Genomic DNA, 22,646 nt, shown 5'->3' with positions numbered 1-22,646 from the left:
ATTCTTCTTCCCAACAGAGACCATTAAGAAGTAAAATATTGCTGAAGAAATGGGGGCAGGGCAGGGCAGCCTGGGACTGTATGGAGAAAACCTGAGGATAACAGACTTCAAAAAATATGGTTTCCCTACCAAGTCAAGGTTTCTAAAGAGAGCTATGTTCTCTTCACCTTGACAGCAAACTTCTTTAATCTTAATTCTTGCTATTTGGGAGATACCCCACATTCTCACATTTTGTGAGTAAATAGTAGAAGGAATATTGGATTGGGAATTGAGTTTCATCTGGTCTTACTTTAACAATAACTTGCGAGTGACCTTAATTAGATGTCTGAAAATGGAGGTGATAATATTTTGCTTCTCTGGGGGTATTGAGACTTGAAGAAAATGGATGTGAGTGTGGCGAGAAAAAAATACCTTCACTAGGCAAATACAAATTACTATTAAATAATAAGGACACAGGGTAACACTAGAAAGAAAAGGGGCTTGGGATTGTTTCCTTGGGCAAGTTGTTTTCCTGAGCCTCAGTTTCCTTAGCTGTAAAATGAGGGTGTTACTCCTTCACTTTTGGTGGGAATATAGAATGGCACAGCCCCTGTGGAAAACAGTTCGGTGGTTCCTCAGGAAGCTAAATAAAGAACTGCCGTATGATCCAGCAATCCCTCTACTAGGAATATATCCAAAAGAACTAAAAGCAAGGATGTGAACAGGCATTTGCACACCAGTATTCATAGTGGCATTATCCACAATTGTCAAAAGATGGAAACAACCCAGGTATCCATCAACCAATGAATAGATAAACAAAATGTATATACATGTGATGGATAGCTATGCTGCTGTAAGAAGTAATGAAATTGGGACACATTTGACAACATGGATGAACCTTGAGAACATTATGCTGAGCAAAATAAATCAGACACGAAGGGACAAATATTGTATGGTCTCATTAATATGAACTAAATACGAAGAATAAACACATGGAGTTAAGACCTAGACCATAAATTACTACAGATTACTAGGACATAGGATGAAGACTGAGAAAGGGTACTGATGCTTAATGTATATAGAATTTTCAGTTAGCTTGACTGTAGAAGTGTGGAAATGGGTAGAGTTGATGGTAACATATTTTAGTGAGTATTACTAACATGGTTGGCTTATAAATGGGACTGTGGCAGAAAGGGTAGTCTAGGGATGTAAATGTCAATTGATAGAAAGCTAGAGAATAACCTAGGGACTGAATAACAGTGAACTTGGAGGTGGATGAAGATTGTGGTTAATAGTACAAATATAAGAATATTCTTCTATGAACTAAAACAAATGTACATTACTGTTATAAGATGGTAAGAATATAGTATGCATAGGAAAATACAATTAATGTAATTTATGGACTATAGTTAGCAGCAAAACTGTAATATCCTTGCATCAATGGCAAAGAAGTTACTGTATCAATGCTCAGGGTCAATAATGGGGGGTATGGGATTTTTTTCTTTTCAATTAAGGAAAATGTTCAAAGGTTTACTGGGGCAGTTACTACACGACTCTGATGAAAGTGAGAGCCACTGAGTGTACAGTTTGGATAGAATGTCCAAGGCACGGGGCTGTATAACACAGTGAACCTTGTGGTAGATGATGGGCTGTGGTTAACAGCAAATATGAGAATGTCTTTTATGAGCTATAACAAATATACAATACTCTTACATACAGTTAATAATAGGGGATATATGGAAAAAAATATATCAAATGTACTCTGTGGCCCATAGTTAGTGATAATAGTCTGATGATGTTCTTTCATAACCTGTAAGAAATGTTCCAGAACAATGTAAGGTGTTGGTGGAGGGGTGATGTATGGGAATTCTGCACATTATGCATGATTGCTTTGTAAACTCACAACTTCTCTAATAATAAAAAATAAAAATAAAAAAATTTTGCTGGATTGTTGTATTAGAGATGGTGTATGTTAAGCCCTTGCATAGTGCCAGCCATATGGTAGGTATCTAGTAAGTGGTAGCTATTATTAATCATAATCTGGCAACCTGGTTTGATTGATACTCCCTTATAACCATTCTTGGTTAAACAACAACCAACCAGACAACACATACAACAACAACCCAATCACCGTGGCCTTCCCACTCCTGTAAAGGTGATCCCTGGCTTCCAAGTGTACATGAAGCCTGTCAAAGGCTGTTAGCAAAATGGAGGTGCAGCCAGGGGCAAAGATTTACTTTGAAATAGCTTTGAGTGCCAAGTGACAGGAGGAGTTGGCCAAAGAAAATGGTGGCAGAGAAGGGGACTGAGGGCTGAAAGCAGCGGGGAGGTAATGTACTTGCTGGCTGACTGATCTTACCCTGCTACTGACTGCTTTCTCCCTCCTGTTTTCCACTTAAGAGGACTCGAGGCAATCAGGGCTGCCCATTGAGTCTTGCTGACATATGGACATCCCTCTTTGCTTGCTTGGTGCCATGAGGAATCCCGATTAACTCCTCAATGTGGAGGTGGCCCATTGTACTCTAGAGGCTGTTGTGTGTGCTTCCTTGTGCTGCTGCATACTTTCAGAATACATAACAGCTTCCTGTGCTACTGAAGTAAGGGAGAGACAGTGCCGCAAAAGGTTTCTTAGTTCTTTGTTCAAGGACTGAACTGACTTTTGTTCTGGTTACAATTTCTGTGAGTTGGCTTTGTCTTTTTTTTTTCCCCCACCACTTTTCCAAACAACTTCCTGCTGTGTGGGTATTATTCATTCATCACTTATTCAGCCCTCTTATATGCCAGGTATTTTTTCAGCTTGTGATCAAGATAGACAAGCTCCCTGCCTTCATGGCATTTCCATACTGGTAGGGAGAGACATTAAGTTTATATACAAATAAACTTAAAGAATCATAAAATAGAGTAATGTGATGGAGACTGACAGGAGGGGGTGGGATGGCTGCTTATGTCACCTACAAGGGCTTTCTGAGAAAGAGACATTAGACCTGAGAAGGTGGCCATGCTATCTCAAGTCGGGTTCCAAACAGAGGGAATCACAAGGGCATAGGCCCTGAAACAGTATGTTTGAGGAATAGAAAGCTAACCAGTGAGAAGTTGGACCTAGATACTAAAGGGGGAGAATGTAACAGATGAGGTTAGAGAGCTAGCTTACAAAGTGAGGGCCCAAGGATCATATTCAGCCCACTAAGACCCAGAAAAGGGTGATGTTTCAGATGGGTAAATTAGTGCAAAAACATAATTTTCTTTCTTTTCCTTTTTAAAAAGGAGGCAGGAGAGTACAGCAATCGTTACCCCAACATAAGGGGCACATGATTCATTCTGTGAGCTACTGAGAAGGGGGTAGAGAAAGGATAGGACAAAGATTTGGTCTCAGACAGAGTTACCATGTTAATTTGGTCACTTCTGATGAGAAAAAGAAAATAATTTGTCTTAAGATACCCTAAAGCTGAAAACCTGAAGAGCAGTGGGTTTTTTCGTGTGTGGAGGCTAACTCCTGGGATCACTTTCTTGGTTTGGCTGGTGCTTTGCACAGAGCAATGAGTTTTCCCTTGGCTATGTTCAGCTCTCAGTGAGGCAGGCTCATCTCTCTTTCCCTCCTCTCTGGAGAGGGCAATATGTATTAAGCTGAAAAATTACCTTCCAAAAGTTATAAAAGGATTAGATTGCTGCTTCAGAGCTATGGAATTATTTGGATTGTTTTCACAAATGGTTGCTACAACAACAAAAAGGGGGGATAATTACAAAATGTATAAATCACAACACGCTTTTAAAGACACTTTCATTGTACTCACATTCCCTTGAATGTTATTCCCAAAGGTGCTCAGCCCCTAGCCCAGCTGCAATCTCTGGGAGAGACAAAGAGGTGAAAAAGACACAGGGCCAGAGGTGGGTGTACAGTGAGAGGAGAAAATAGCATTCCAGTTAAAGATCAGCCCTCAGTTTAAAGGTCAGCTTGGGGCAGGTTGGCCTCAGCAGTTGGGATCAAAGGGAGGATCAGCAGCAGGGCAGGACTGGCATGCTCTCCATCTCATTCAGGTCAAGCAGAGTCTGGTCCAGCATTCTTTGTGTACAGAGGTGCTCCTGTTAGGTGCACTTCCATTTATCTTCCATATCATCAATTGTCTTTTCCAGCTTGGCTACCAGTCTCTCAGCAAACTCATCATGGGTCTCAGCCTCCCTGAGTTTATCAGTAAGAATCTTTACCTCTTCTTCATATTTGTCTTATTTTTGATAGTACTTTTTCTTCAGCAGTACTCAGACACTTTAGGTTCTGGTCCATCAGTCTGATCTGCTCATCTACCTCTCAGTAATGGGACTCTGCAGCTTAGCTTGTTCCTCAGTGCCTTCCAATAATCACCAGCTTATTTCACCACATATAGCTCCGGAGTTTGGTGCCTTGCCAGTGGGCCCTTCTTTGGAGTTTGTGCTCCCAAGTGTGATAGAGTTGGACTCAGTTGTGACTTCTTTACATATGCCTCTTCTGTTCCTTCTATATGAACCTACAGTTAGTACTGGAGTTGATAGGTATATGTCCAAGAGACTTGAATCATCAGGCTGTTGATATGTAAGGTGGGCCCTGAACCTCAGTGGAGTTGCAACACCTACTTTCCAGTTCATTGGACTCACCCAGAATAACTTACAAGGTGAGGATGGACAACCATCATACCAAGGAACTGAGAATCTGCAACTGCAAACAAGAGAGTCCCATCCATCAGCTGTATGGGATCGAGGCCTCCTCTTGATTAAAGATGGAGTGGGCAATACCATCCAGATTCCTCAGGATTGAAGAATAAAATATGGACTAGAGTAGACTTACTGGTATTCTACTATAGACTTATTGGTATTCTGGCAATGGAAGAAGTATATCATTGATGTGCAGACAGTGGCCACTGGAGGTGCTGAAGGCAGGAAGAGGGAAAAAGAGGTGTAATAACAGGGGCATTTTCAGGACCTGGAATTGTCCTGACATTACAATGACAGTTACAGGCCATTGTATATCCTGCCATAACCTACAGAACTGAATGGGAGAGAGTGTAAACTACAATGTCAACTGTAACGAATGCTTAGTGGCAATGCTCCAAATATGTTATCATTTGCAATGAATGTACCACACTAATAAAAGAAGTTGTTAATATGGGGAAGGGTGGGAGGTGTGGGGATTGGGGCATATGGGAATTCCTTATATTTTTTTGTGTAACATTTTGTGTAATCTAAGTATCTTTAAACTATATATATATATATATATTTTTTTTTTTTTTAAATAATAAAGTGTTTTCACAGTTCAAAAAGAAAATCACCAACTTAAGAGCCACCTCCTTGTACTTCTGATCTGCCTCTTCTGCAGTGTACTTAGCTTGAGTTGGATTTCCATTTTTTCAAGCCCGGTTTTTAATAACCTTCATACCTCTCTCACTCTCAGCAGCTTTCTCTGCCTCCACCAGCTTTTGCAGGGCAGTGGCCAAGTGCTCCTGAGCACTATACAGCTGCTCTTCAACTGGGTGGATCCGACAGTTCCAGGAGGCTGCCTCAGCCTCAGCCTGTTCCCGGACCTGCTTTTCTCCCTCCACTTTCCATTGGAGACCCCCAGCTCTCTCAGCATCATCCATCATTGGCTGGCCGCTGTAGAACCTGGATCTTGCACTTCACTGCCTCGATGGTGATGATCCCGGTGATGACGCCCATCCAACAACTGCTCCCGGCTAGGTTTCCTGCCTCCTCAGCTTGCAGCAGCTTCTCACCCTTCCTTCCCAACAAATGTATATTTGAAGGCTGGTTAGGATATCACCTTTTTTTTTCCTTCCAAGTTAGGAGAACTGTATTAAATTGTTAAGTGTGGTGATAAGAGGATATCTTTGTTGCTTTTATAATAATTCTAATGTGATATTGCCTGAATTGGGGGTGGGGGGTGGGCAGACACTCCTTAGGCTCTTCTTTTAACTGTGCTACAATCAAGGGTTCAGCAAACTTCAAGGACACTCGGTTGTTGACTTAGAGAAAGTTCAAACTCCTTAGAGAAAGGCATTCATTGAAGACTCTCTACAATTGCTTACAACCTACCTTTCAAATTATAACTCCACTGCCACTCCAAAATGAATCTGTAGTTAAATTGGTGTGCTCACTATCTCCTGAGTATGTTTTATTTTTCCACTTGGATACCTTTCCTTTAGACATGCACTGTTCTATATGGTAGTCACTAATCACAAGTAACTGAGTCCCTGAAATGTGGCTAAACTGGAGGTGTGCTGTGTGACACTCAATAGATTTCAAAAATCTTGCATCAAAACTATAAAATATCTAAGTTAAAAATAAAATAAAATTAATTTCATCCGTTCCTTTTTTATGTGGCTACTAGAAAATGTAAAATCATATGTGGCTTGTATTATATTTTCAATGGACAGTACTTCTTTAGTACTAGCCAGCTTCTTAGGCCAGGGTAGAATTGGGCCCACCATTTCAGCCCATCTTTGTATTTTCTCATATTCTGAAATTATTCAGATTATGAGAAAGTGATGAATGATAGAAAATTGAGTAAGTCTGGATTCATACATCTGAAGTAGGCATGTGTTCTATGTCATCAAACTGAAGATGCTATTACTGATCAGGGGGCAGGTCAAGAAAGCAAAGGCTTTGTGCCAAAGATAGCAGGAATAATATTGGGCACATAGCAATTGCTCAGTAAGTGTTAGATAACTACTTTAAGGCGCCCACACTAAAAAACAAAAAAATCCCAGATCTCATCTTTATCCCTTGTTTTTCTTCCACTTATCAGCCACTAAAATGTTAGTTCTTGTGAAATTCTTTCAATTCTACTTCTCTCCCCTTAATCCATACCTAATCAGTTTTGAAAAACTTGCTTCTAACTAGTCTCCCAGCTCTCTTCTCCATATCATTTCATTCTATATCCTAAAACTAGAATACTTTTTCACAATACTTTGCAGATAAAATTCTTTGCTCAAAAACTAACAGTTTTTTCCCTCCATATTGCCTACAAAAGGACTTCTTTTATATAGCAGCCAAGGCTTTCCACACCTTCTCTCTTAGTACTCCCCTCCATTGAACATGTTTTTTTCACCCAAACCAGACTGAGTTTATATATGTAAGTCATTTAGAGTCATGTCTGGTCCACAGTAAGAACTACATAAGTCTTAGCTATTATTATTGCTGTTATTTAAATATGCTGTATGCATTTTTTTTTTAAATCCCTAGAACACTGCTAATTCTTTTTTCATATTTGAATACCTCTATCTCCAAAGGGAGGAGAGATTGAAACTATCATTGTGGGGAAAGAGCCAATTGTTACTGCTGGAAAACCAACTTAAAATATCTGTCCTACAATAGATATAATCTGTAACTCTGATTTACTACAAATATAATAATAAAACTTTTAAGACAGAGTGGGAGATAAATAATAGGCAGTATTTCTTTTATTTAAAAGGCAGTAAACTTAAGGAATGTGTTAAAGAAAAAGCAAAGCTTGAAAAAAATATAAATGGCTTCTGAACTTAGGGCAGTAGTTCTCCAACTTTGCCATATACTAGAATAACCCGATGTGCTTTTTAAATAATACAGATGCCTGGGCCTCACTTCAGATTTATTCAATCTCATTAAAGGTAGGATTTAGGCACTTGAATTTTTAAAAACTTCATAGGTGATTCTCAAGTGCATCTACACCTGAAAATGGTTAGTTTAGTCAAAAGAAACTTTGGATTAAGGAAATTGGGCATGTTTGGCAGATATTTTTTTTCCATGTTCTCCTAAAGCATGGTTTGAAAGTAGAAACAGAATCATGGGTAGAGAACTGATTAGACTAAAATGACATGTGTTTATGAGCAGTGGTCTTAAACCACCTTTTTAGTTTGATTTAGGGGTCAGAAAAAGCTTTGTACATCCCAAATCGCACATCTTTGTATTCATCTATATGCTGGTCTGTTGGTCTAACTTCTATTAATTTATAAATTTTAAAACAGAATTACTTAAGTAAATATATATTTAACTATGTGCAGTATTTACAGTTTACAGATTTTACAACTCAGAATTATACATTTAAACCTGTAAATGTGTGAAAAAGTTGGCATTTTAGTATAGCAAACTTCAAAAACTTCACCTCAAAAATATTTTACACCAATTTAAAATTCGATCTCTCACAGACTCTTTTATCTCCATAATCCAGTTAGGTACGTAAACCTCTAGGCACTAAGTAACCGAGATCATACCAAGAGACAGCATTTTTTCTATACAAAAGTAAAGGGCATTAGAAATCTTGGTTCTTTGAACAACTACAACAAAGCCCCTTTCACCCGCCAATCCTGAGACAACAAATCCTGCAGTTCTCCCTCATCATCGCTGTCAGCATTCTCCTCCTCCTTTTTCTGCAGTTCTTTAATGGTCAGAACCTCTTTAAGTTTATTCTTTATTTCATCCTGGCGATTCCGCAGCTTTTCCACCCGACGGTAACACTCTATTTGCTCATCAATCTCCCCAATCTGCCGGTCCAACCGTCCCTCTTCGTCCTCTTCAGCCACTATGGCTTCGGAAATAGTGTTGACCTGCCTCATGGCTTTTTGAAATTCGTCCCATTCTTTGTCCATTTGATCTTTTGGGGCATCAACCTTTCGAACCCTCGCATCTACTTCAGGATCGTCAAAAAAGCCTTCCGGTAATGCTTCCGCGGTGTTCTCTCTCCTTTCCACCACTTTTTCATGTATTTCTGCTTTCTCAATGGACCCTGAATGAGGGATTAAGGGAGCCTTGGGAGGATTTGTATCAAAGAAATCGCTTGGCAGCACACTATTTGTTGCCTCCCGCGATGAGGAAAGTGAGTGTTCTTTGCCTTGTGCGTCAGGTGACAGCTTGCTGGCGCCCCCCGCTTTTCTTTCTCCCTCCTCCTCCTCTTCCTCATCTTCATCTTCATAATCAGGGAGTAAACCGAGTCCCGGAGCCCTGGTGGGGGCCGCTTTAGTGGGCTCTTTTCCTCTTTTGTCAAAAGAATTTGCAGGCAAAGCGGATGTGGACGGCTGTACCTGAGGCACCAGGTAGGCCTTCGCCCTCTTAGCATGTTGGCTATCTGCGTCCGGCGCCTTTCTCTTGGCGCACTGAAGCGTTGCGCTGGCGGACGTACCTTGGGGGGCTTCCTTGGCGCCTTTCAGCTCGACAACTTTCTCTCGGTGCTGCTTTCCGAGGACGTGAGTCTGCCATAGGAGCTCGCTCTTAACCGGGGTGTTACACAGGGCACAACTCAGCTGCCCCAACCGGTTGTATTTCGCGAATGGAGATTCTATGCGTTTCCGGTTGGTGCTGAGACGCTGCTTCTCCTTCATCAACCGCCGCAGCTCGTCCTGATTCACCACTCGCTTCCCCGCCGAAGCCCGAGTGGAGGCGGAGGACGCCATCTTCGCGACCGGACACCAGCAACTCCGATTTCCGTCCGGGCGATATCTGATAACATCACTTCCTTCTTGGGCGGTGATTGGCTGGAGCTTAGGGGAGTGGGTGGGGTGTCGAGGTTTTCGCTCAGAATCGCGGTTAAGTGTGTTTTTGCCCGGGCAGTCGCCTTTCCTGACCGCGCAAGCAATGGCTGCGGTGAAGGCGGTGAACTCCAAAGCTGAAGTGGCACGGGCCCAGGCTGCTTTGGCTGTCAATATATGTGCCGCCCGAGGGCTGCAGGATGTGCTGCGGACAAACTTGGGGCCAAAGGGCACCATGAAAATGTGAGGCGGCGGTTGGAACGGCAGTTGGGGCGCCGGGGGTTGGTTGGGTGTTGGGGCGCCTTCTGAGGCAGAAAACCGCGGAGAGATCGGAACAATGTGGCTGCACTTTTGGGCCTATTTTCCCTCCATCTCATTCTTGCCCTGAGGCCATCCCCATCCTCGTGGGGGAGGAAGAGAAAAGCCTCCCCGAGGACAGGGTCCCATGAGTGACCCTTCTCACCTGCGACTTTCTCTGTGATGTTAAGGTTCATATGCAGATAGAATCTCATTAGAAACAAACCATTTGGCTCCCTTGGTCTTAAAGACTATATAAGGAATGAGCGAAATAAATTAACTGTAGAACCTAACACTTAGGTATTAGATACTGGGAACACAGATAAGGCCAAGATATGGTTTCTGTTCTTAAGGAGCTCTGATAGGGAAGATATGTACTACTAATAATATGTACATATGCGTATATTCATACTAAGTAGGGAGAAGGGAAGAGCCCCTCAAATAGGTGATGTTTGAACGGAGTCTTAAGAGAGTCACCAATTGGAGAAGGGAGTAAGGGCCTTCTAGATAGTGCAACTTTAGGAAATGAAAGCCCAGTGTATAAATCCAACAGAAACAAAAACAAAACAGATTTATTGGGGGGAAGTATTGCTTGTGGGGATGTGGTAGATGATGTAGGAAAGGTGGACATAAACCCGATTGGGAAAGGTCAATTATGTCATGCTAAATAGTTTGGATTTTACCTTGAATGTGATAGAAAACTTAAAAATCGCTGAAGGATTTTTGGTCAGGAAACTGACTGAGTCATATTACCTTTTAGAAAGGTAACTTTAGTGTGAAGAGTGGGTTCCAATCCAGAGATATCAGAAGTCTGTTGAAGTAGACCATGGTAGAGATGATAGTGGCAGTGGAAATGGAGAGGAGAGCTAAATAGCTGAAAGCTGTTTAAGTTGTAGAATTGACAGAACTTGGTGTTGTAGTAAATATGGGGTGTGACTGTGACTCAGCTAAGTGAATGAATGAATAGCATTCACCAAAATAAAATAAATCTGCAGGAAATTTGCAAATTTGTCATCTGTAGATTTCCAAGACAGCTTTGACCAAACCAGTGTTCATAAACTCATCAACTGCTCCTATATTTAAACCTCTTGATTCTGCACTTGGACTGAAAAAGCCATAGCAGTCCATTTGGGGAGAAATGGTTATGTGGGCTGCAAGTGGTTGTAACTACTGTTGTAACTCCCTGTGGTACAGTGGATGTTTTCCAAGTCCAGTTCTCTGTATTAGGTATGATGGAGTGGCAAGCAGTGGGAGTGTCTTGCTTGATTCTTGCCGTGTGAGGTTAATAACATTACTCTTCTCTGAACAGGCTTGTTTCTGGTGCAGGTGACATCAAACTCACCAAAGATGGCAATGTGTTGCTTCATGAGATGGTGAGCTGATGCTGCCGACCTCAATAAAAGCTTATAGAACATAGTAGCATTTGTTTATCTTTAAACCTAGACTGTCAGCTAAATACTGTAGTCTTGAGATACACTTGTTAGATTAAATCTTGATAAAAAATGTTTATCAGCTATTTTCAAATCTTTGTATAGTACAAGTAATAGCTTAGGAATGCTTATAAATTAACAATTAACTCTTAAAGTCACTGCATCATATTCTTTGTAATCATGGAAAAAATTTAAAAGTCCTTTGCAATTTTGGTAAATGTATTCATCTTTGAGATTGAAGGATTTAATCTTATTTTGGAAATGTCATTGCATTCTGAAGCAAAGACTTATAAAATGTTCAAACCTCATTAATTTTGCAATTTTTAAGATTTTGGACTTGACATTTATTCAGTATTGATAATATAAAACTTGTAAACTTGAAGAATGAAGCTTATTTCATTTCTTATTTTACTATTAACTTTCAGGTTATCTTGTTTTCAGGGGCTGCTTCTTTATCTCATCTTCTCTCTTTTTTAATCTGTTATTTACTTTTCTCAGCAAATTCAACACCCAACAGCTTCCTTGATAGCAAAAGTAGCAACAGCCCAGGATGACATTACAGGAGATGGTACTACTTCAAATGTTTTAATTATCGGGGAGTTACTTAAACAAGCTGATCTTTACATTTCCGAGGTACTAAAATTTCACAGAATTCACATTCATATTACTTTATTTTGAATGGAAAGCTACTTGTTTACTAGTAAAGTAGTTTAATTTTAGCGGGTAAAAGTTAATTTAAATTAAGATAGTCTTGGACAATTATAAGAAATAATATATAAACTTTTTTTTGCCAAAATAATGCCTTTTATTAGAATTATGTACCTTTCTTAAGAATGAAATATTTAATATACATAAAAAAGTAAAAGAATACTCATGTTGGGAAGTGGATTTGGCTCAACTGATAGAGCATCCTCCTACCACATGGGAGGTCCAGGGTTCAAACCCAGGGCCTCCTGACCAGTGTGGTGAGCTGGCCCACGTGTAGTGCTGATGTGTGCAAGGAGTGCTGTGCCATGCAGGAGTGTCCCCCGCACACGGGAGCCCCACAAGCAAGGAGTGACCCCCGTAAGAAGAGCTGTCCTGCGCGGAAAAAAATGCAGCGTGCCCAGGAATGGCACCACACACACGGAGAGCTGATGCAGCGAGATGATGCAACAAAAAGAGACACAGATTCCTGGTGCTGCTGACAAGAATACAAGCTGTATATGGGGACCTCATATTTTTTGAATGTAACATTAAAAAAAATAAAGAGAAATTTAAAAAAAATAAGAGAAAAAAAGAATACAAGCGGACCCAGAAGAACATATAGTGAGTGGACACGGAGAACAAGACAATTGGGGGAGAGGGGGGAGGGGAGAGAAAGAAATAAAAAATAAGTCTTAAAAAAACAGAATACTCATGTTCTCTTGGCTAGATTAAAGAGTAAAACATTACTGATAAAGTTTAAGCCAAATTATATACCTTTCTAAAAATAACTGGAGAAAAACTGAATATTTTCACATTGTAAATTTAACTGCCTTTCTAATATTGTTTTCCTTTATAAACCATCTACTCTAGTCAGATTCCTCCACTCATTAGCCTCTGAAATCACACCATTTCTCTATCTCTGCCATTGTTAAATGTGCATTTTTTTCTTAGCATTACTTATCTTTCTAAGTAAGTATTTGAATTGTTTCTCTTTCAAGAACCATTTCAGCAAAGCATAACCTGATCAAAGTATTAAAATTAATACTTCTTTATGTTTTGTTTGGTATCGGGAATTCTAATATATTAATCCAGTACCTGCAGTTTATATCATTTCAGTGCTTTTTGGCTGTAAGATGTAGAAACTTGACCGAACAAGGAAATTATTATCTACCGTAACAGAACATACAGAGATAAGGCAAACTTATCAATCAGTCATCAAATATCCAGGTCTTTTCTCTTAGCTTTCCCACTCACAATGCTTTTTCATCCTAAGGCTTTTTTAAAATTTTAAAATTTATTTTTTCTTTTTTTCTTAACTAGAAAAAATCAAATGCTTTGATTTTCATGAAAGTAAGACTACCCCAAATTAGGGCTACCTGCTTCCCTTAGTAACATATAGCAGGTGAAGGTAAGAGAGAATCATTCACACAACTACGAAGATAAATTCTTCCTTTAGTATGATTGGGCCAACTTGGGTCTTACATCTACTCCAAATCCATAAAAATTTTAGGGGTATTCACTTAGACTGATGAAGGTCTACCCATTGAGCTATGGATTGGGTCAGCTTCCTCTGAAGCACAGGATGAAGAGAAAACTTTAAATTAGGGTTGGATGAGGAAAAAAGAAATATGTGTAGACATGATAATAATGCCATAATTTTCAGAAATAAAAAGGGACATAGATTTTTTGTTCTGAATTTGCAACTTTTTTTGTAAGTTTGCGATTGTTTCAAATATGGAGCACTGAAAAAAGGACTTATAAATTACATATATATGTAAGTTTAGTAGCATTGATATAGGTAATACTATATTTTGGACATACCTATTAATAGAGGATAGAAATTTTTACGTTGGATGACTGACTTTATAAGTTATAGTTTTTTGTTGATGTAATAGGGCCTGCACCCTAGAATAATAACTGAAGGATTTGAAGCTGCAAAGATAAAAGCCCTTGAAGTTTTGGAGCAAGCTAAAATAAAAAAAGAGATGAAAAGAGAAATCCTCTTAGATGTGGCTAGAACATCTCTGCGAACTAAAGTTCATGCTGAACTGGCCGATGTGTTAACTGAGGTATATGTTTAAACTTTTGCATTCAGATTGAGTATGGCCTGACACATAGTTTTTTTTTTTTCCTATAAGAAGATCAAATATTACATGTGGTTCTGTTGATCATAAAATAAAATACTGAGACAAGTATTTATCGATTTAGCTATAGACTAAATTTGACTGGTCAGAATAGTATTTGTGATTTTTAAAAAGTGACATATTAGACTTTCTTTTAAGTTACCTGACATTTATGGATCATCTGTGGAAGCTACTGGGGTGGTATACTGTTCCCTTTAACAAGAGGTTCATATTTTAAGATGTGAGGTGACCACACATTGTTTTGACAGTGTGTCTTATGGTCAAGGTCACCACTTTAATGAAGGTTGATAGGACAATATTCACATTTGGGAAATGCATATTTGTTTTGTTCACTTCTAAAGGTATAATGTATATCGTGTCAGGACAAAATTGACTGGATATTTTGGGAAGACTTATTAAGTGGCTATAGTTTGATAATGTTATTGTTCCTCTGCTTTGTAGTTTCTGAAACTTGAATATTTTAGTTTGTCAGATATGATAAATTCATGACAACCAAAACCACGAGAGATTGACATAACAATCAGAATACCATCTTGTTAGTCTAATTTGAGAAATATAAATGCCAAGTGGACTGGAACACCTGAATTGTTTCTGCTCAGTTCTTCTTACTAATAGGAAACCCTGCTTGGGAAATTTGATTAAGATTAGAGAATTTCTTGCTGAGCAGAGTCAGAATAAAGACTTTGATAAGCTGCTGTATTTTCTGCTGTTGGACTATGTATATCAAGTTGCCCAGAATCCTTGTGCTGTCTGGTTAGGGCCTCCATTCTCTTTGGAGCTATAGAAATACTGATACTCTCAATATCCAGGTGACCTTTCATAATTCCCTTTTAGGTGCTGAAACTAAAAAGTATGTTACCTGAGGTGAACTGTTGTAAGATATATTTTTGTTTGCTTTATTTTTATTTTAGGATACTTAATACTTATTTCTATAGTCAGATATTTTCATATTACACTATTTTCTGAGTACCGAGCAATAGGGTGGGCAATGCTATGCTTTTCAAATTGCATATCCCTGGGGTTATATGACAGAATAAATACGGCACATCTTTCTGGGGTGTCAATTTTACGCTATTTTTTATTTACTTTTTTTTACGTTATTTCACATTAAAACAAGCATATAGCATAACTTGAAAACTTCTTATGATAAAACATGAGACTTAAAAAAAAAGTTTCATGTTGTTATATCCAGCAAATTTGAGTTCTTCCCTTAGATTACACTTCTTCCATTTCTAATAAGATGTCCTTTGGTGAAAAGTTTTGAGTAGTGTTGGTATAGTGGAAAGGGCAGTGGATTGGCAGTTAAAGAGACCTTAGTTATAGTCCTGGCTCTGTTACTAGATATTAGACCTTTTTTAAAGAGTTTAACTTCTTAAGGCCTTGTTTCATTTTCCTTATCTATATAAAATAAAGGGTTTGGACATGATGATTTCTAAGTTTCTTTAGGTCTAGACTAGGGGTTCTTAACCTTTTTTGTTCCATGGACCCCTTTGCCAGTCAGGTGAAAACCATGGACCCCTTCTCAGAATGTAGTGGCAGACAGTTTTATGACACTCTACGTTGGAGGTCAGAGAAAATAAAGATAATAAGTTGATTTTTTCAAATCAAGCTCACAGACCCCCTGAAATCTTTCCACGGACCCCACCTCTGCTCTAGACTATCCATGCTTATTGGTTATTATGAATGTCCGTAACAAAGTAGCACTTGTTGGCCTTGCCCATTGTTTTGTAGGATAGTGTATTAGTCAGCCAGAGGGGTACTGATGCAAAGTACCAGAACTCTGTTGGCTTTTATGAAGAGTGTTTATTTGGGGTAGGAGCTTACAGTTACCAGGCCTTAAAGAGTCCAACTCAAGGTACCATAAGAGGTACTTTTTTACCCTAAGTCTGTTGCCACGTGTTGGTGCAAGATGGACAGTGTCTGCAAGGGTTCAGCCTTCCTTCTTTCTCTTTAGGTTCTGTGGTCCCAGCTTCTTCTGATCTCAGCTGTAGGCTGGCATAAGGCTCATCTCTCTCTCTGGGGCTCTTTTTTTTCTGGGCTCAGCTGCTCTGTTCTTTCCATAAAATCAGCTGTAGACTATCAGGCTCATCTCTCTTCCTGTGTGTCTGCTTCTGTGTGTCTGCTTCCATGTGAGAGTTGGTTTAATCAGCCCAAGGACTGGGTCTCAATTCTGATGCACTCTAATGATGCGGTTGAATCAGGGCCCTAAACTTAACGTAATTTAATCAGATGGCTTAGCTGAATCTAAAACAATCAAAGGGTTACCATTCCCAGATAAACAGACCAGTTTACAAACATAATGTTTCTTTTTGGAAATCATAAATAATATCAAACTGCCACAGATACAGAAGCTCCATTTATGGAGTTTGAAGTTCTTTACCTACTTAGTCTGGTGATAGATGACATGGGCTAATTGTTTCATTTAAAAAACTTAATCATTTCTCCCTCTTTCAGGTTGTGGTGGATTCTGTTTTGGCTGTTAGAAGAAGAGGTTATCCTATTGATCTCTTCATGGTGGAAATCATGGAGATGAAGCATAAATCAGAAACAGATACAACGTAAATTACATAAAATTTTGACAATACTTGGATTTTAGCATATATTTGTTATCTTCAGATATTCTTTCATTAATTTCATTAGTTACTTTTATTCCACATCCATGTATTCAATCAACTTATTTTAATTCTTTATCTTCCATGAGCCAGATACTGTTCTCGATGCTGGGAATGTGGACAAAATGAAAGAAAACAAAATACAACTTCTTCCTCCCAAAAGCTTACATTTTTAGTGGGAGAGAGAGACAGTAAACAAATAAATAAGTGATGTTAAATGTTATGAATAGAGGAAAAATAGAGTGACAGTGTGTACATGTGTATTAATTTATAGTGGTCAGAAAGGCCACTCTGATGAGAAACTTAACTAGATGTCTGTGAGGAAGGCTATAAGGAGGGCTCTGAGAAAATAAGGGAGCTAGCTATTTGAATGTCTGCAAGAAGAGTGTTTTAAGAAGAGGGAATAACAGTTGAAAGACCCTGAGGCAGAAGTGTGCTTGGGTATTCCACTATTGCTGAAGCACAGTAAGAGGGAAAAGTAGTAAGAGGTAAGAGGGGCCAGATTACGTAGTACCTTGTTGATTTTGGATTTAAGTCTTTTAAAACTTTTTATTATGGAAAATTTCAAACGTATGTAAAAGTAGAGAGAATAGAATAATGAACACATATGTACCTGTCACCCACCTTCCTCAGTTTTCAATATATGGCTAGTCTTGTTTTATATATATCTTTACCTTTCCTCTTCCCACACCAACATTGTATTTCAACTGTAAACACTTCAGTATCTGTCTATAAGATAAGCTCCCCCCCACTTTTTAAAATCTAACATATCCAAAAGACATCTAAAAATAATATTAGTAATTCATTAATACTATTTCATATCCAATGAGCATTCTAGTTTAGACAGTTGTCTCATATATTATTTTTCATTTAGTTTTGCTTGAAAGAGGATCCAAATGCATTGGTTGATATGTCTCTTAAATCTCCCGTAATATGTAGATTCCCTCTTCCTATTTTTTTCCTTTTTAATTAAAGTCCGATTGTCCTGAAGAGTTTTTATGGGAAGATTTTTGATTACTTATGTAATTTTCTTAGTGGTTGTAGGACTATTTATGTTTTTTACTTATTCTTTTTTTTTAATTTGAAAATTTTTTATATCAGTGTTACAAGTTGCTTGGTTAACACAAGTAGTTATACTTCCCCCTTATTTTTGTTCATTCCTCAATCTTGAGGGATTTGGGATGATGTCCACTCTGACTGCTTTAGGATGAGAAAGGATATAGATATTATGGGGCATAAGAATGAAATTGTTTGGCTTGCAGTTGAAGATACTCCTTGCTTTTGGGATGGGGCTTGTTGTGCATTTTGGTAAGTATTGTTTTTCCAGGAATTTGTCATCAAGTGTTCAAAAATAATCTCATTTTTAAAAAATGCTTGCAGGATATATAGTGACTATATTTCCTTTTTTCCTGCTATTTTTTCCCAAGATTTATTTATTTATTTATCGTCCCTTGCCCCCCCCCCCGTTGTCTCTTCTCTGTGTCTATTTGCTGCGTCTTTTTTGTCCACTTCTGTTGTTGTCAGCAACATGGGAATCTGTGTTTCTTTTTTTGTTGCGTCATCTTGCTGTGTCAGCTCTCCGTGTGTGCGGCACCATTCCTCGGCAGGCTGCACTTGCTTTCGCGCTGCGTGGCTCTCCTTATGGGGCACACTCCTTGGCATGGGGCTCCCCTACGTGGGGGACACCCCTGCGTGGTCTGGTACTCCTTGCACGCATCAGCACTGCGCATGGGCCAACTGCACACGGGTCAAGGAGGCCCCGGGGTTTGAACCGCGGACCTCCCATGTGGTAGATGGACGCCCTAACCACTAGGCCAAGTCTGCGGCCTAATTCTAGTTTTTTAAACCTCCACTTGAAATTATCATTGTTACAAATAGTCAGTGTTTGTAAAGATTTACTCTTTACACTTTCTTGCATGTCAGCCTTCCGTTTAGGATCACTTTCCTTCTGCCTGAAGTTCGTCTTGTAGAATTTCTTCTACTGAGGATTTGCTGGAGTCATACTTTATATTTTTGCATGCCTGAAATGTTTTTATATCATTTTTATTCTTTGATATTTTCACTGTGTATAGAATACTAGGTTGTTAGTTATTTTCTTTCAGCTCATTGAAGGTATTGTTCCATAGTCTTGGCTTCTATTATATTGTTCTTAATCCTTTGAAGATAATCTTTATTTAGCTAGGTGATTTTAGGATTTTTCTTTTTGTCTTTGGTATTTTATACTTTTATATGATGTGTCTAGGTATGGATTTCTTTTTATTTCTCCTGCTTGGGATTTGCTGTTCTTGAATCTATGGTTTGATGTTTTTCATTTGGCTCTGGAAAATTCTCAGCCATTATCTCTTTAAACATTATTTCTCTCCCATCTTCTCTCTTCCCCTTTTCCAATTAAAGGTGTGCTTGATGTTCTTACCTGTCGTCCATGTCTCTTAACCCCCCCTTTTTGGTAATTTTCCATCTTATGTGTGTGTGTGTGTATGACATTCAAAGTAATTTCTGTTATCTATTTTGTTGTTCACTAATTGTTTAATTCTTAAACAATATCTAATCTATTTGAAAACCAATCCCCTGATGTAAAAAAGCTTTTTAATTAAATATACACACTGAAAAGTGTACAATTCTTAAAGGTAAAGCATGAAGAATTTTCACTATACCTCCATGTAACCAACACTCATCAAGAAACAACATTACCAGACCCTTAAAAAGCCTGTTTTATGTTCCCTTTTAGCTATTATACTCCCTAGAGTAACCTGAATTTCTATAGCATAGATTATGTTGCCTGTTTTTGTACTTTATAAATGGTATCATATAGTAGATACTCTTTTGTGTCCATCTACTTTCATTCAATATTGTTTGTTTCAGTATTGTTTTCTCCATATTTTTGCATGTTTTCATAGACCATTCTCAACGCTGTTTAGTATTTCATCATGTTAATATACCACAGTTTATTAATTCATTCTATTGATGGGCATTTAGATGGTTTTCAGTTTTTGGCTATTATGAACAGTGCTGCTATTTTGTGACATGCATGGATGTTCTCCTTGAATTTTTATTTACTATATGTGTGTGTATGTGCCTTTATTTTTAGAAGTTCTATTTGATTCTTACTTAAAATGTGGCATGTCAATTTTTAAGATTTCCTTTTCTCTGCACGTCTTTTCAAACGTGCCTTCTATTTCTTTATACATATAGTTCAGGTATGATAATTACAATATCTAAAGTTTTACCTTGTCAGTTTCTGGTGTCTTTTGTTTTTTGCTGGTTCCCACTTATCAGGCTTTGTTTCCACGTATACCGTTAATTATGTTTGAAAAAAGTAGAAATAATTTGAGGCCTAGGATGAAGGTCTTTCTTTCTGCAGAGAGGATTTACATTTGCTGCTGCAAAAAGCCTAGGGACTACTTTAAATTAAATTCACTGCTTTGGTTTTTTAGACTATCCAGTTGATGTGAATTCTCACTACAAGTCCACGTAAGGATTGGTCACTTCTGTTTACATTCCCCGTTTTATATCCTGAGCATGCAGCTCTTTGGGATCCCAACTTAATGTGAAGAGGGTCTCCCATCATTAGACTCTCCACACTGGATGAACCCTGGGCTTTTAATTCTGTCTTCCTCTCATTGTAGGATCATTTAAACAAAGTTCAGACTTGCCTGGATTGTCAGATTTGCCTGGATTGTCAGGATAAAAGTGCCTTGCATTTATCTACTTACCTCCTGGCTTTCTGTTTTCTTTTCAGGTTTGACCTCGTAATTCTTTATTATCTTGTAGCTCTTCTGTGTTTTAAGTTTTTAAAAAAATTTTAATCTAGCATTTTAAAAAATGGGTAGGGTTGGCCCAAATAATGGAGCCTACAGTAACTGAGGGTAACAAGTTCTTGATTTTTAATTCAGAAGGAACTCTGGTTGTTGTGTGAAGAATAGGCTAGAGAGTATGGTGGTAGCTAAGTGGTGGAGGTGGGGCAGCAAGGGCAGAAGCAGGAGACTAGTCAGGAATCCGTTATTGTAATGCTGGTGAGAGATGAAAATGGTTTGGATCAGGGTATGCCTAGAAGGAAGAAGCAGTAGGATTTGTTTATGATTTGATGTGGAGCACGACAGAAACGGGTCAAGAATGTCCCTTGGGTTTTTGTCACAGGCAACTGGAAAAGTGGAGGTGCCATTTCTTGGGATGGAGAAGAATCTGGCAGGAGCAGATCTGGGGAAATAACAGTTCAGTTTTGAACATTTATGTTTGAGATGCCTGTTAGTCATGCACATGGAGATGTTGAGTAGGAATAGGAGTTGGATAAATGTGTTTGGAATTCAAAGTAGAGGTCTGGGCTAGAAATATATAGAGGCAAGTCATTAGTGTATAGATGATATTTAAAAACCATGAGAGATAATATCACTTGGGAAGTGAATATAGATAGAGAAAAGAGATTTTAAGGATTGAGCCCTTGGAACTCCAGGATTTAGAGTTTGAGAAGATGAGGGTGATTCAGCAAAAGTGACAGAGAATGGGTGATTAAAGAGATGGAAGGAAAACCAAAAAGTTATTTGCCCCAGAAGGAAAGAGAAGAAAAGTTTTTCAAGGAGAGAATAACCAGTTAAGTCACATTGCTGCTTAAAGTTTAAGTTGTGAACTGAGAATTGACCTTTAGATTTGGAAAATACTTAGTTTTTTGGTGGTTTTCATGAGAGCTGGTTCAGTAAAGAAGGGGGATTAGGGAAACGGATGTGACTCAACCAGTTGGGCTCCCGTCTACCATATAGGAGGTCCAGGGTTCGATGCCCAGGGCCTCCTGGCATCGTGGTGAACTGGCCCACGTGGAGTGCCGGCCCATGCAGAAATGCCTCCTCTCGTGGGAAAAAACCACCCCGCACAGGAGTGCCGGCTGACGTGGAGAGCTGGTGCAGCAAGGTGAAAGTGACACAACAAGAGACACTAAGGAGAGAAAATAAGAAGACGTAGTAGAACAGGGAACAGAGGTGGCACAAGAGAGTAATCGCCTCTCTCCCACTCCAGAAGGCCCCAGGATTGGTTCCCAGAGCTCCCTAATGAGAATACAAGCAGACACAGAAGAACACACAGCAAATGGACACAGAGAGCAGACAGCGGGGCAGGGGAAGTCAAATTAAAGGTAGACTCCAGAGAATTGTAAGGGAAGAAGTGAGTTTAGCTATAAAGGGGAGTAGAGAAATGGAGGTAGTAGCTAAAAGAGAATATAGGAATAGGGTTGACAGAGAACCCTTTGTTTTAAAGGTACGAATTATTACAGCAAATTTGCTGATGAGAGTGCTATGGCCAGAATAATTGATAATGTAGGGGAATAGGGGACAATGCAGGAGTAGAGAAGGAAAGTACACAAGGGATTAAAGGGGTTCACCTTAAATAGGTACATAGGCTCTTCATCTGTAGAAATAGGAGGTTCAGTTCAAGTGCAGGAAGATTGGTAGCTATGGTGATTAGACAGTTTTTCTCTTTTCTCAAAGAAGCAAGATTATTTACTGTGAGGAGGGAGGAGAGAGGTGTGAGAGAGGCTTGAAGAGTGAAGAGTATTGAAAATATAATTTGCTTGTTTCTTTCTAAATAAAATATCTTCACGTTCAGTTAAAAGTTGAAATAATCTAGTTAGATTAAAATTTTGAGGGATATGGATGTAGCTCAAGTGATTGAGTGCCTGCTTCCCACATACAAGGTGCTGGGTTCAATCCCCAGGTACCTCCAAAAAAAAAAATTGAAGACTTATATTTATTAGTATGTTTAACTAGTTCAAAAATTATTTCTTTACTGTATAACAAACATTGATTATGAAAGATTAATAAGTAGAAATGTCTTTCCCTCAAAGTGATATATGAATTTTATAAAGCTATAAAAATATTTACTCTTGAAAGAACATTTAGAAAACAGATAAATCAGCCAACAAATCATATATACTCCTACCACCCACGCATAATCCCCACTCTTAGTTTCCTTTTTTCTTTTTTTTAATGCTGAGATGTTTATTATTTTAAAGAATAATTATAATCATGCTTTTTTTTAAGATTAAAA

At 38.7% G+C, this 22,646-nt stretch overlaps 2 protein-coding genes across 2 annotated transcripts in view; one reads left to right on the top strand and one right to left on the bottom strand.

Annotated features, from left to right (window-relative positions):
• Positions 1 to 7,374: 7,374 nt before the first annotated feature.
• ZNF830 (zinc finger protein 830) lies at positions 7,375 to 9,403 on the bottom strand. Its single transcript, XM_004449403.3, has one exon. It carries the CDS (start codon positions 9,366 to 9,368, stop codon positions 8,256 to 8,258), a length of 1,113 nt encoding a protein of 370 aa, XP_004449460.1. The 5' UTR covers positions 9,369 to 9,403; the 3' UTR covers positions 7,375 to 8,255.
• A 69-nt stretch (positions 9,404 to 9,472) lies between these two features.
• CCT6B (chaperonin containing TCP1 subunit 6B) overlaps positions 9,473 to 22,646 on the top strand; it is a 32,466-nt gene continuing 19,292 nt past the window's right edge. The window contains exons 1-5 of the mRNA XM_004449400.4: positions 9,473 to 9,686; positions 11,050 to 11,113; positions 11,669 to 11,803; positions 13,753 to 13,926; positions 16,456 to 16,559. Of these exons, the coding sequence (XP_004449457.1) occupies positions 9,550 to 9,686; positions 11,050 to 11,113; positions 11,669 to 11,803; positions 13,753 to 13,926; positions 16,456 to 16,559 (614 nt within the window). The 5' untranslated portion in view covers positions 9,473 to 9,549. The remainder of the gene's footprint in view (positions 9,687 to 11,049; positions 11,114 to 11,668; positions 11,804 to 13,752; positions 13,927 to 16,455; positions 16,560 to 22,646) is intronic.

Source organism: Dasypus novemcinctus, chromosome 21 (genome assembly GCF_030445035.2).
Source record: "Dasypus novemcinctus isolate mDasNov1 chromosome 21, mDasNov1.1.hap2, whole genome shotgun sequence".
In the NCBI taxonomy this organism is placed as follows: Eukaryota; Metazoa; Chordata; class Mammalia; order Cingulata; family Dasypodidae; genus Dasypus; species Dasypus novemcinctus.
The sequence above is the reverse complement of the archived record's forward strand: the minus strand, read 5'-3'. Positions and strand labels throughout refer to the sequence as shown.

Excerpts from the sequence above, each read along its gene's own strand:
- ZNF830 (XM_004449403.3), bottom strand. The coding sequence starts at position 9,368 with ATGGCGTCCTCCGCCTCCACTCGGGCTTCGGCGGGGAAGCGAGTGGTG.